This window comes from Sinocyclocheilus rhinocerous, unplaced genomic scaffold (assembly GCF_001515625.1).
Source record: "Sinocyclocheilus rhinocerous isolate Xijiao unplaced genomic scaffold, SAMN03320098_v1.1 scaffold370, whole genome shotgun sequence".
In the NCBI taxonomy this organism is placed as follows: domain Eukaryota; kingdom Metazoa; phylum Chordata; class Actinopteri; order Cypriniformes; family Cyprinidae; genus Sinocyclocheilus; species Sinocyclocheilus rhinocerous.
This window is the reverse complement of record NW_015670897.1, coordinates 235,277-249,105: the sequence shown is the minus strand read 5'-3', so window position 1 is coordinate 249,105 and position 13,829 is coordinate 235,277. Positions and strand designations below refer to the sequence as shown.

The window sequence follows — 13,829 nt, the reverse complement described above, 5'->3', positions numbered from 1 at the left end:
GAAATTATACAATCTAATTTAGATTAAAAACTGCTCATGCTGCATATATGCAGCATCTTTGTTTGGGTCGCGATTCAAATGCAGTGGTTGCCTCTAATTTTAAATGGAAAGAGCACAGACAAAGCCTCAATTTGTTTATATGAAGAGATTTATTTGATTTGTGTTATTTATTTATTTGATTTGGGGTTTGTTTTAAAATGTCAAATTAGTTTTGTTGTTTGTCATATTTCAAATTCACAAAGAAATGTGCAGCATTTTGTCTAAGCAATAATAAAAAGACACCTTTTCATTTATAATTTGTCTTAAATCTCATTTCGTTAAAAAAATCGTATCGTGAAATCAGTATTGTGAATCATATTGCATCGTGACTTGAGTGAATCGTTACATCCCAATTTAATGATTATTCAGCAATTTTATGTCTATCATGTGCTGTACTATATACATTGGCATTATATTGGTCATTTATCACTTTCTAGACATTAGCACTTCAAACAAAAAACCTGTATTAGTCAACTTCTACATTTTTGTTCATTGTGAGAAGTTTGCTATCTGGGAGTTTAATAATGAGAATGAATGATGGAATATACAGTATACACTACAGTCAAAAAGTTTTTGAAAGAAATGGATGCTTTTTATTCAGCAAGGATGCATTAAAATGATCAAAAGTAACAGTAAAGGCAAAGATCATGTGACACTGAAGACTGGAGTAATGATGCTGAAAATTCAGCTTTGATCACAGCAATCAAACATTTTACCATATATATTACAATAGAAAACTGTTATTTTAAATTGTAATAATATTTCACAATATTGCTGTTTTTACTGTATTTTTAATCAGATAAATGCAGCCTTGGTTAGCAGAAGAGACTTCTTTCAAAAACATTAAAAAAATCTTACCAACCCCAAACTTTTGAATGCTAGTGTATCTGTGTCCAAAATGTGTTCTGGGCATCTAATAGACAATTATGTCCCATTATATTTGGTCAGTTACTCACTCTTTTCTTATAGTAAATCCTCCATTTGTGATATTCCTTTATCACCACCTCTATCCGTCTCTTCCAGTAGCTTCCCTCCAAAACAATGGCCTGTAAATGCCATAAATAAACACATTAAACACAGCAGGTGATGCCTTACATGTGTCAAACATCAAAATCTTCTCTTGTAAATTAAAACTCATTTATTGATTCAAATAGTGTCATTATTTCTGGTCCGTCTTTGAGGTGGGACTCACCTCAGGTTTGCCGTGAGCATCCGCCTCCGAACCCTCCAGCGGCGTGACAAACCCACACACGGGGTTCTTCCTTTTCTCCACATCTTAAGACATTTAACATCACATTTCATTTTTGTAGATCATTTTGCATTTCTGTGATTATTGGTCCAGTGGTAGGAAAGACCAACAAGCATCAAGGTACCATCACAGTACTTTTTTGTAAGGGCTGGGACTAACGTAGACCAAGTTGTCCAATATTATCCAAAATGTGTCAAGTGAAATGTATTTGTATAACGCTTTTCACAATACACATTGTTTTGAAGCAGCTCTTCAGAAAATCATGATGTTAAAGTTTATAATATAGTTGCATCTAGCAGATTAGAGCTATAGGTGAGTCTATGTAAGGGATAATGCACGGTCAGCTGTGCATTAAACAATTTTAATGCATGACGTGGAGGCAAAGAACCGCTGAGTGCATTAAAATCGTTAATGCAATGTTAGCCGTGCATCATCATTATCATGGTCATTTGCCAGCAGTGACAAGTTAATGATGTTTGCAGCACAATATTTGACTGGAAGGGTAAAAATGCCAGTTATTTTCGTCAGTTACGGCTCATTAGCTCTAGCATTCTGTCAGCTTTAAATCAGAAAAATCAAGAAGTGCGGTAAGATCAGAATTAATGAATTATAACATTTCCTTGAATTAATTATCGATCGAGAGAGATGACAGTTGCATGTGAGAATTACTTGCGTCTGCGTGTCTCTCTCTACAAACAATGAAGCTGAGAGTTTAGTTACTTCAAAAACAGCGCATTGTATCTGCTCGTTGCTGAGAAACATAACGTAGCAATTTAATATCGAAGCTATTTTAATAATAAAAGGCGCCGGGCAGCTTTGACAAGTTTCTGTGCTCCTGAATGTTTCTGTGTGTGCACAGTGAGATCTCTGATTTCTCTTGTTCTGTGTGCGTCAATAAAAGCAGCGCATTAATATAGAACGGTGCTTAAACTGACTTGGAACTACTTGTGCATTAAACGGTTTTAATGCATACCTGCCAGCCAATCAGAACCGAGTATTCAAACAGACCATGGTATAAATGCAGATAAAGTTGGACATACTTATCTATCTTATCTATATAAAGAGCTGTGCGATAATATAGTTGCATTTTGTGAAAAAAAAATCCCTCAGTTGAGATTTGCTATATAGTACAAATTGCTTTATGTGAGTGTACTGTATGCATGCGAATAAAGTTGGATGCAATATGTATCCAACTGTATGTACTGTATAGAGCAGTACAGTTTACATTTTGCGATAATATAAATAAGCATGCAGCCAAGATTTGCTATATAGTGAACACATACCGTATGTGAACACATACTTGTCATTCATGAGGAATGTTTTACTAAACAAGTTCAGAGAAACACTTTCACATGAGAAAAGAAGAAAACTGTGTGTAACAGACTAGAAATGAGATCAGGAGACTCACACTGAATGAACCAGGCCCTCCAAATGCCGTTATTCAGCCGGATTTTATCCCTCCACAGCAACCTCAAACCTTTGAAAGACTTCCACTTTGGAGACACAATCTTCCCACTGAGGAGAAACACAAATCAGTTCAATCAACATTAGATGTCATTTTATTCGCATAGTAAATATAAACAACATAAATGAACTGAAATGTGCAGTAATCTACTTTGTTTGAGACTAAGACATGGTGATATTGCAGGACAATGGCGAAATCTTTCCTTTTCACCCTGCTGGCTCTGTATAAACATGCTTTTCTCCATCCAGCAGGCATTTTTTAACTGTGTTTGCAGTCAAAATAATTTCATCAGTCTAATGCAGCGACACAGCTGCCCATCTGCACATATTCTGACAGCACTTTACACCATTTACTGTTGGCTCTAGTGCACTTAACCTCTAAAAATAAGAGACAAGTTAACTAAGAGTGCTGTGTTCACTCTGTTGCTAAGAGTCCGGTGAGAATGATTGCTTAAATGTGGGATATGGCTTGGAATGACAGCAAACCCTGACAAGTAAACAACACCAATTGGACGTCATCAGGCTGAAAAAATAAAATAAAATGTCTGTTCCTCCATCCTGTATACGCCACTGCTAGGATACAGGTCCAGTGCAGGTCTGAAGTAAAACAACAAGTGGATGACAGCGGTAAAATATTTACTTCCAAAACATTGTCGGCCGAACACCTTTGACCTAAAATTCTTATTGTAAGTCCCTCTGAGGTTTTAAGTTAATATTTGAATGATTTAATAACACTTTAGCATTTCTATCATGCTGGTTAATTGTCACAGATGAACAATTTTTTTAAATCTTTTTTTTTAGTTAAGTGTTTTATTATAATTTAGATTTTACATTTTTTATGATTAAATTAATTTAATTAAACTACCTACAGTTTCTTTACAAACCCCCCAAAAGTATTACAAATATTGCGTATAAATGTGTCTTAGCAGTGTGTGGATACAACCACCCTACAATGATAAAAATCCATTCACTCCTCTTTTTTGAATCCCCGAAAAACCTTTTCTCAAATGTTCAAGACTATATTTTGTTGACAAGCAAATTCTCAATTGTCAAGCGTTTTGATTTTCTGAGCTGCATGACGTCATACTGCTCAAGCCCTGCCCACGACCGCTGGCGGACTGCCCCGCATTAGCATATTTCCGCCGTTTTCTCCACGCTCCAGCAACTGTTGTGAGTAGCGACAACAATGTCTCGTAAGCAATGCAGGTCTCTTGTACTTGGATGGAAAAGTGAACATAAGAGCCTTCATTTCCTCCCGACATCAGAGCCACTGAGGACGCAGTAGATTAGTTTTTTGTTTTTGTTTTGATGGTAAAGCAGAGCTGTTTTTGACAAGGTATAAAGGGTGTTGTTTTACACGACCATTGAGGAATTTTAACCAAAGTATGTTACAGACATTTCATGAAGACCCTAAAGAATCATACCAACTTGTGGAAAATGGGCATCATATGCCCCCTTTAACAATATTTTAAATTTATATTTCAGTAATTTAACAACACATTCACATGTTCATCGGTTTATAATGCTGGTTAATGGTCACCTAAGATGAAGAGGAATAAATAAAATTGAATCTTTTTTTGGTTAGTGTTTCTATTTATTAATTTACATTTTGCATTTTAATAATTTAATTAATCTAAGTTTAGGAAAACATGCTTTATATAAAATATATTTTAAGTTACTGTAAAGCTGATTGATTTAAGGCTATCTATTGCAATAAAGTACTATATAAATAAACGTGACGTGACTGGACTTTACTGGAGTACCGAACTGCAGAGCTCGTGCAAACATCTACATCGCTGTAATCAGATGCTTTCTTAACTGCTGCTTTCACACCGCGGTCAGTTTTTGTTGTGTTTATTTCATTATTGAGAGGAAAGCGCGCAGCATATATTTACAAATTCATCCAAACGCCGCTCAGCAGCTTCAGGTTCGGCTGCGTTTGCTCTGAAGCGCTGTGTCTTCTTCTCTTGAACTGCATCCAGGAGGGCTGAATTACAGTATTGCGCTACAGCACCACACTGGTCACACCGCATTATTGCAGGCTCTTACATTAGGTCAAATGAGATCAAACGACTACTCGACAACAAAAATATTTGTCGACAATTTTTTATTGTCGACGTTGTCGATAATGTCGACTAATCATTTCAGCCCTAGAGAACAATAAACAGACTTTACTAGAGCTTTTACAATTTCTGAAGAAAATGTGAGAGGTGCATGTGCAAAACTCTAGGCTGGTTGCATTGTTCAATATTTAGGGTTAAAGGTTTGTTTAAATATAATCAATATAGTGATGCTTACCATAACAACTACCACTAATGATACCAGAGAACATTCAATAGTGCTTTTATGGCACGATATCTGTATCTCACTGTCCAATAACAACAGTCATTATATGTGGTGATACGAGCAGATGTTTTTGATAGCCTTTCTATGCTGACATGATTCCTCGTCTCACTTGACGTCAGGTGATTTGTGTGCCATAAATTACTATTGCTGACTCACGGCCAAAGTCATACTGCAGTTGCATCACAATGTATTTTCAACAGCTAGTGCATAGCAGTTTCTCTAGGTCTTTTGACAAGGTTTGTCTCATTAGCATATGGAAATACCAAAGAATATTGAATGTTTAAGTAAATGCAACACTGCATAACCTTAAAGTCTTAAACTTTAAGTAATTACTGTAGTGTACGCTGGTTAACACCAGCATACCGATAAAAACACTGGACTCAAAGCTTTTAATGGCCCATTATACTTACAACCCAATAAACGTTTAAAGCAGGATTACCTAAATAAAGGTCTCAATATAGTAAATAAAACATTCAAGATATACTGGTCAGAAATGAGACAGCTAAAAAAACACAGTGCTGTCTGTCTGTGTGCAGCAATATTGTGGGTTAATAAAATGTGCATATGTTTTGGAGAAAGCGGTGTGGGTTCCTCTAGCCTTGTTATTCTGTAACTCTCACCTCGTTTGTCTTCCAACTCCTATCAAAGTCCACATGAGTTTTTTTTTTATTTTTAACTCAGTCAAGGATTTCACAGCTGTTTCGAAAGCAAGACTGAATTTAGTAGAGTCTCAGTCTCTCTCACACCCAATTTTTACTGCGGTGACATTTTATTAACTTGCATTAAAATTTTTTTTTGAACTCAGTCAAGGATTTCACAGCTGTTTCGAAAGCAAGACTGAATTTAGTAGAGTCTCAGTCTCTCTCACACCCAATTTTTACTGCGGTGACATTTTATTAACTTGTTGTATAATGTCAATGTTGTACAATTGTATAATGTATTTTAATGCTTAAAAGACTATAAGTAACTCATTTTCATTTTTAAAAAATCCTTATTTCTGAGTATTTAAATGTGTACATTTGTTCAAATGTATCTGTACTCTACCTGTTTTATATAACAATAAAACACTGCCATAAGGTGAAACTTCACTTAAAATATAAGTTATATGCACTGTTTAATTTATCTGTAACTTAATTTATACATTACAGTGAGGTAAACTGAAGTTAAACTGTAACTGTTTTATATCAGTGCACACTGTCATGAAGTGAATTCCACTTAAAATATGTTATATGTACTTTAACTGTTTCACAGTTATGTAAACATTTCAGTGAGGTATACGATGATCTGTAGTTTTTTTTACAGATTTTTAATACACTGCAGTGAGTTGAATTGTAAATTATCTGTAGTTTAATTCTTTTATATATACATTGCGATGAGGTAAATTTGACTTAAGTTGAACTGCAGTATTTTTTCTGTACTGATTTATGTTTATGTACAACTGAGGTAAAAAGTTAAATAGTAAATTATCTGTAGTTTAACGGTTTTATAACAATATAAAAACTAATGTGGTGAATTTTACGTTATATATACTTAATAGAGGTTAAGTAACATTTGAAGTGAAATTCACCTCATTACAGTAAGTATATTGTTATAAAACAATTAAACAACAAATACATTACAATCTAACTTTGATTTTACCTCACTGCATTGTGTAAATTACTGTAAATACAGATAAATTAAAAAAAGCTGAACTTATAACTCACTGAAAAAGTATACATTACTATGAAACTAATTAAATTACAGTGTACAATATTACAGTGAGGTGAATTTTTACAGTTATGTAAACATTGCATTGATTTTATAGCATTGTATATTTTGCAGTGAGGGAAAGTTACACAAGTTGCAGGCACTGATTGATTTAACACGTTTTGTAGTAATGTAATCACTAGCATGAGGTGAAATTGTACTTTATAGTGAAGCAGGTGTAAATTACTGTAAATACAGATAAATTAAAAAAAGCTGAACTTATAACTCACTGAAAAAGTATACATTACTATGAAACTAATTAAATTACAGTGTACAATATTACAGTGAGGTGAATTTTTACAGTTATGTAAACATTGCATTGATTTTATAGCATTGTATATTTTGCAGTGAGGCAAAGTTACACAAGTTGCAGGCACTGATTGATTTAACACGTTTTGTAGTAATGTAATCACTAGCATTTGGTGAAATTGTACTTTATAGTGAAGCAGACATTGCAGTAAGGTAAATTTGAGATGTACCTGTACGCCAGTGTCATGCATTCAAACAGGCGTGTGAGAGTGGGGTCAATGCTCAGGCGTCTGGAGCTCAGTGGACCGAAAATGTAGGTCTGGCAATCCGGTTTATTAACGGTGTCAAAATCATAATTATCAGAACTATAAAGAGCCGCGCTTCTCCTCCTGATTGAGTCACTGTGCGGCGAGGACACCATGAAGTGTCCGCTGTGGATCACCTGAGTCCGCCGGCATGACTCGAATCCCGCTCCGGCGTTCACACTGGGCAACTCCGGATCCGAATCAGACTCTGAATCCGGTCCGATCTGGCTGGGCTCTGCGGTTTCTGAGTACTCTGCCTTTGCCATCGGTGCTGATCTAGTCCTGTCACGCTGCTCAAATGCAGTCCACTGAGAAAAACGCCATATGAGGAAGCACGCTTCACTCTCTACTGCACTGCATACTTAGTACGCAGTGCTGCAGGTCAAAGATCAAGCGTGATAAAATGATCAAAACCCACTGATTAAAAAGCTGCGTTGAGCAGTTTCAGACTCTGACAGTCTGAACTCGCGCACAATTATGTAAAAGTTGATCTCTGTCCCAGGCACCAATTGATGTACAGTGTTGGGGGTAACTCATTACAAGTAACGCGAGTTACGTAATCAGATTACTTTTGTCAAGTAACTAGTAAAGTAACGCATTATTTTTTTTTATAACGCATTTCTTTCCATAAAAAGTAACTAAGTAACATAATTAGTTACTTTTTTAGGGAGTAATGCAATATTGTAATGCATTACTTTTAAAAGTAACTTTCCCCAACACTGGTGACATATTATTACTAGCTATTATTACTAGTAAGAGTCTATTTGATGAGTAAATGTGTCCTAGTGATTGTGATGTGGCTTCCTTGTTTTTGAATAAACATGCACTTGTTGTACATGTCTAGTAAAACGGATCTGTAAAATGTCATGTTTATTTAAAATACTTTATTCACAAATGTAAAGTTTTGAAAACAGCACCCCAGTTTAGTGTCTTTAAAAAAGAGCTAGCCGTGTATACGGCCATTGAATTATTTGATTGCTTTAATCAGTGTGATATTGTTTAAATCAGTTATGCTTTGTATATATGTATTTATAATTTTTTCTAAATAAAATATTTTTAATACGAACAAAAGGTAACGTTGTAGAACTAAGGTGGGATCATGTATCTTGGCTTATATTTATTTTATTTTCTATATTTATTTTAAAATGAATAGGCTATGTTTTATATTTGTTCACAAAGACAAAAATAACTGTCAAAAAATGCATACAAACAATCAGAATTTAAAAACAATCGTAACAATCTGAATAATAAAAAAAAACAACTAAATGAATGTACTTGAAATTTAAAAATAACTTATATTTAAATAAACCTAAACTATACAATAATAAAATAATATTAGTGTGACTAAATAACTTTTATAGACTCGCTCGGAGAGATTACGGACTACAAATCCCATGAGCGCTGAAACAACATCCGGTTATGTGTGACGTAAGCGGAAGGTTAAAAGCCGCTGATTGGCAACCAGTCGCCGGTTTTGTTTTCGTTTTTACGGGGCTTGAGTTCTGCTCGAAGTATTTTTTTTTTAGTTTAGTCGAACCATGGACGCGGTGCAGAGACACAGATCCATGTACAAAGGCACGACTCCACCATGGAAAGAAACATACCGGAAGGTAAGTGTCGTGTTTGCTGAGGAATCTCATGAAAGCTGTCAACAACAGCATAATAAATTAAAGAAATGTATTGTGTTTTGAATACAGGACGTTTTTTTATTTAGACGTTATTTTCAACCTATTTCCAGTAATGAAAATCATCCTGTTCCTCCTTTCGGCAATGATAATTAGTTGTTATTTCTTCCTTATGGCAATAAATGAATATATTTACGGGGCAAAACTCTCAAAACCTTGTCTAACCCAACCAAAACACTTCCCCAGACCACAAGGTACTGATATGGATACATTTGTGTTACTAAAGATACAATATTCGTAATAAAAATAATATGAAATATTATGTGGAATGTAAATATCATTGTGTATGGTTGCTCTAAGTTTATTTTAACTACTATATTTATTTTAAAATGTTTTCCATTCAAAGTGGTACAGGTTTTAGAAACAAGGAACTGCTCAGGATGAAATTATCACATCATTATAATCCATTTTTAATTGAACCGCGTGAACTATCAGCAGTGTGCCGTTGTTGAGACAAGCTTGGAGACACTAAAGTGATCAAATGACGGTGTGATGTTTGTCCCCAGCGCTGTGTGGAGCGGCTGAAGAACAGCCGGTCGAGGTTACTGGAGAAGTTCAGACAGATGGGAGAGGATTCGGGAGGATCCAAGCGCTCGCTGCTCGTGCAGGAGGTGATGGAGGAGGAATGGAGCGCCTTACAGTCGTCCAATCACAGTCTCCCCTCGCTCTGGAATGGAAAGGGCATCAGAGATGTGTGTATTTGTACCATTTTCTGACATGAGAACCCTCATGTCCCAAACCTTTTCATTTTCTATACGATGAAGGCAGACCGTGATCTGGGGCTTTTAAACTCCATTAAGGATATAACAGTATCAGAAAAGCATTACAAGGACAAAACAAACACTTCTCAACACCTTGCGTTAATATTCAGTGCCACTTCTTTTAGCGCCTCACCAACTCCACCATTTGAAAGATCACCAAACTATATTTATCGCTTAAAATGCAAGTTATCTGGCACGTTTTACCATTTCTTTCAGCCAACATCTCATATTTGGTGCACAAATACTTTTTCCAGTATAAATAAATAAGCCGTTTTGCTCGCAGGATACACATAATTATAAATATTGTAGGATATTTTGATTTAATTTCTATATATATCTTTATCAATTAATAGGTTTTATCACAAAGACAAAAATAGCTACCATAAATTGCATACAAAAAAAAAATCGAAATGTGAATAAAAATAAATGAAATTAATTTGTATTTTTTTAAAAAAATCTTGTTTATATTAACCATAAATAAATAAACAAATAATTAAATACAGACTAAAAAAAAAAAAATGAAATTAATTTGTATTAAAAAAAATCTTGCGTTTATATTAACCTAAAATAAATAAATAAACAAATAAATACAGACTAAAAAAAGAAATTAATTTGTATTTAAAAAATCTTGCGTTTATATTAACCTAAAATAAATAAATACAGATAAAAAAAAAATTATGAAATTAATTTGTTAAAAAAAAAATCTTGCGTTTATTAACCTTAAATAAATAAACAAATAAATACAGACTAAAAAAAATAAATGATATTAATTTGTATTAAAAAAATCTTGCGTTTATTTTAACCTAAAATAAATAAATAACCAAATAAATAGACAAAAAAAATAAATTAAATTAATTTGTATTAAAAAAATCTTGCGTTTATTTTAACCTAAAATAAATAAATAACCAAATAAATAGACAAAAAAAAAATGAAATTAATTTGTATTAAAAAAATCTTGCGTTTATATTAACCTAAAATAAATAAACAAACAAACAAATAAATAAATAGACTAAAAAAAAAAAGTAAAGGTGACAAAGGAATAATAAAATCAAGGATCTTTTCTATCTTTTTTTTTTCTTTCCTCCACATCTTTTCACAACTTTTTCATATTCCCATATGCAGTGATCTAGCATACCTGTAAACTCTGTGCATCTTAAGCAAGTGTCAGGGACATTTTCATGATTTTATGCAATACAGTTAGAGTTAATGTAAGTCCACATCAACCATTTATACTTCGTCATTTACTGAAAACCTTCCCCCTATATTTATTTAATATTTATCCAAATATTTAAACTTGACCAGTCATAATGCATCAGTTGATATAATTGAAACCGATTGTGAAGCCGCACGTTTGCGTACGTGGAAGCACAAAGAGATTTGAGACATAATGGTGAGTAAATGAAGACGGATCGTCATTTGCTGGATTATTTCTTGAAGCGTGTGTTTTCACTCCTCAGGTTTACTCCGCACAGCAGGAGCTTGACGAACTTTCAGCGTTTGAGGAAATTCAGCAGGAGCTCATAGCGCAAGGTTACATCAGCGTGTGCATTTCATTTCTCATTATATCAAGTCGTGAGTAACCTTGAAATGTGAGCAAACTGTGATGAAAATGCGCCGGTAAAATCTGGTTGGTTTCTCTCCTCCTTCAGAGCTGCTGATTCTGGAGGAGTATAACAGCAGCATGCGGTATGAAGAGCAGTATATAAACTCAGTGTTGGAGGCAATGGAGGCGTCTGGACGGATCATATGCCCCGTGTGTCACGCGTAAGTGTTCGCCGTAAGCCATCACATACTAAACCGGTCTTTCTTGATAATGTATATAATGGGTTACTCCGTATCTGCAGGAATAATCTGACAGTCACCAGTCATTTTACATCATGTCCATGTGGCCTTTACGTCAACACAATTGTAAGTAGTCTCACAGCACTTTCCTCCATTATAAGGACACTTGGTATAATAAATGCATTATTTGATTGGTCTGGATGGAGTAGAATATATATTCTAGAATATAGTGTAATTAAACACTATTAAACTATTAAGTTTGCATGTGAGCACTAGATGAACGGACTGGGAAATCTTGGATTATTATGTGGGAACCAGTGGTATTGTAGTATCTGTGAGAGATGCTGTTGTAGTCTCTCTTAATATTTTGATTTGGTTTTGTTTCTCTCCTCGCCTAGCGAGTCATAGGGGTCAAAGGTCACTGCTGTGTATTTATTAGGGCCCTATGAATCAGTTTTATCTTTTTTACTTTTTTTAACCGCACCGTTTACTTTTTTTTTTTTTATCAATCAGATTTAATAGATAAATTACTCAAAAAAAAACAAAACAAACAAAAAAACTGTCTAATTCATTGAATTGATGGAACCTATACAATTTAAGAACTTTTTATTAAAAGTTCAACAAAAAATCTAATTTTTAGGGCCCTATGAAATCTGTTTTTTTTCCCCCCAAATTCCATGTTTTCTGTTTTAATTCTTCTGGATTTCGTTTTGATTGCATTTCAATAATCAAAAAGCATGTCTAATCAATTGAATTCATAAAACTAGAACAATTTAATAATTTATTAACATTTTTACAGTTATAGGGCTTTATAATTGTTCTGGATTTATAATTGAATACAAATGTATTACCAAAAACGGTGGTTTTTAATCTTTTAAAATGTATTCAAATTAATATGTAACAATTTGAAAAATGTTTTTTTTTTTCTTTTAATTTAAAGTATTATGTAGTTGTTGTTTTTGTTTTTTTTTGTCTAGATACTAATTTTTAGTCACTATTTTATTGTAGTTTTAGCTATTTTAGCATCTTGAGTTAAACAATGAAAATGTGAATTGTTCCTTTGGCAACTAGATGAAAACAAAAACAAGTGTGTGTGTGTGTATATATATATATATATATACACACACACTTGTTTTGTTTTTTTTCATCTAGTTGCCAAAGGAACAATTCACATTTTCATTTTCACACATGTATGTATGTATATACACGCACGCGCACACACACACATATATACATACATATACACACACACACACACTTTATTGACATTTTTTTTTTTTTTTTTTATGGTTTAAGTTAACTGTCATAAATGTGATGGTAACCTGAGCCACTCACTAAAGCGGTTTAATATGAGCATGTACTCCCATGTCTCCACAGGGTAGGAGCATTACATCCGAGGGTTTGCAGAAGCTACTAGAACGACGCGTAACAGAGCACATGGAGGACTGTCTTCACAACCCCAGCTTCTCTATGGCCTGCAACACTGACGGATCACCAAACCTCATGATCAGCTGCAAGGTATTTATATGCTTTACATTCAGGTCACGTAGTCAGAGCTGGGTTTGTGTATCTTGAGAATTATAAATTCATTCTAAAAATCAACTTGAAAGATGTTTTTCGTTGTTGTCTGCAGGTGTGTGACTATCTGTCTGTCGTCCTGTGAGTGGTTCATCCACACTGCCGAGAGTCTGATGGATGTTTTACATGTTTTGAAGATATTTCTGTGAAATAAATAATTATTTTTAACCTTTGATTCACTACCCTTATTTGAGAGTCATAATGGAAAAGTATTCAACTGTAGATTTGTCTGTTGAAACTCTTGATTTGTCTGATCTTGAACCTGCTATTGAGTGTGTAAGGATGGTTTCCCTACGGTGGTTCAGGCTGTAGGATTGCCGAATGACTAAAGAAACGTTATCAGCACGATGGTATAAAACTGTACATTTCTAGTCTATTACCACCCACTGCCACTTATACCAACGACGGAAATAAACGCAGTTAGAATAGCTATATGTGGGAGAGCATTGCTATTGAATGACTATATTGTATTGCAATAGGTAGCACTTCAAAGTTAACCTTGAATCAAGACTAGTTAGCAGATAATTAATAATTGAAATGGTTTAATAACAATATTTTGTTATGGTTACACTTGAATTGGTTACAAAATAGATGAAGGATGGTAAAACATGAACAATTAATTGTA

At 34.1% G+C, this 13,829-nt stretch overlaps 2 protein-coding genes across 2 annotated transcripts in view; one reads left to right on the top strand and one right to left on the bottom strand.

Annotated features, from left to right (window-relative positions):
- LOC107734345 (carbohydrate-responsive element-binding protein-like) overlaps positions 1-7,764 on the bottom strand; it is a 28,782-nt gene extending 21,018 nt beyond the window's left edge. The window contains exons 1-4 of the mRNA XM_016546279.1: positions 7,324-7,764; positions 2,697-2,803; positions 1,232-1,314; positions 996-1,085 (exon numbers count right to left, since the gene is read on the bottom strand). Of these exons, the coding sequence (XP_016401765.1) occupies positions 996-1,085; positions 1,232-1,314; positions 2,697-2,803; positions 7,324-7,664 (621 nt within the window). The 5' untranslated portion in view covers positions 7,665-7,764. The remainder of the gene's footprint in view (positions 1-995; positions 1,086-1,231; positions 1,315-2,696; positions 2,804-7,323) is intronic.
- A 1,073-nt stretch (positions 7,765-8,837) lies between these two features.
- LOC107734360 (RPA-interacting protein A) lies at positions 8,838-13,326 on the top strand. Its single transcript, XM_016546295.1, has 7 exons — positions 8,838-9,008; positions 9,590-9,775; positions 11,302-11,374; positions 11,494-11,608; positions 11,689-11,752; positions 13,004-13,144; positions 13,260-13,326. The coding sequence occupies exons 1-7, from the start codon at positions 8,937-8,939 to the stop codon at positions 13,287-13,289; spliced, it is 681 nt and encodes a 226-aa protein (XP_016401781.1). The 5' UTR covers positions 8,838-8,936; the 3' UTR covers positions 13,290-13,326.
- Positions 13,327-13,829: the final 503 nt, after the last annotated feature.

Coding starts and splice junctions, on each gene's coding strand:
- LOC107734360 (XM_016546295.1), top strand. CDS start 8,937: ATGGACGCGGTGCAGAGACACAGATCCATGTACAAAGGCACGACTCCA. Junction 9,009..9,589: donor GGAAAGAAACATACCGGAAG/GTAAGTGTCGTG, acceptor GTTTGTCCCCAG/CGCTGTGTGGAGCGGCTGAA. Junction 11,753..13,003: donor GCCTTTACGTCAACACAATT/GTAAGTAGTCTC, acceptor ATGTCTCCACAG/GGTAGGAGCATTACATCCGA.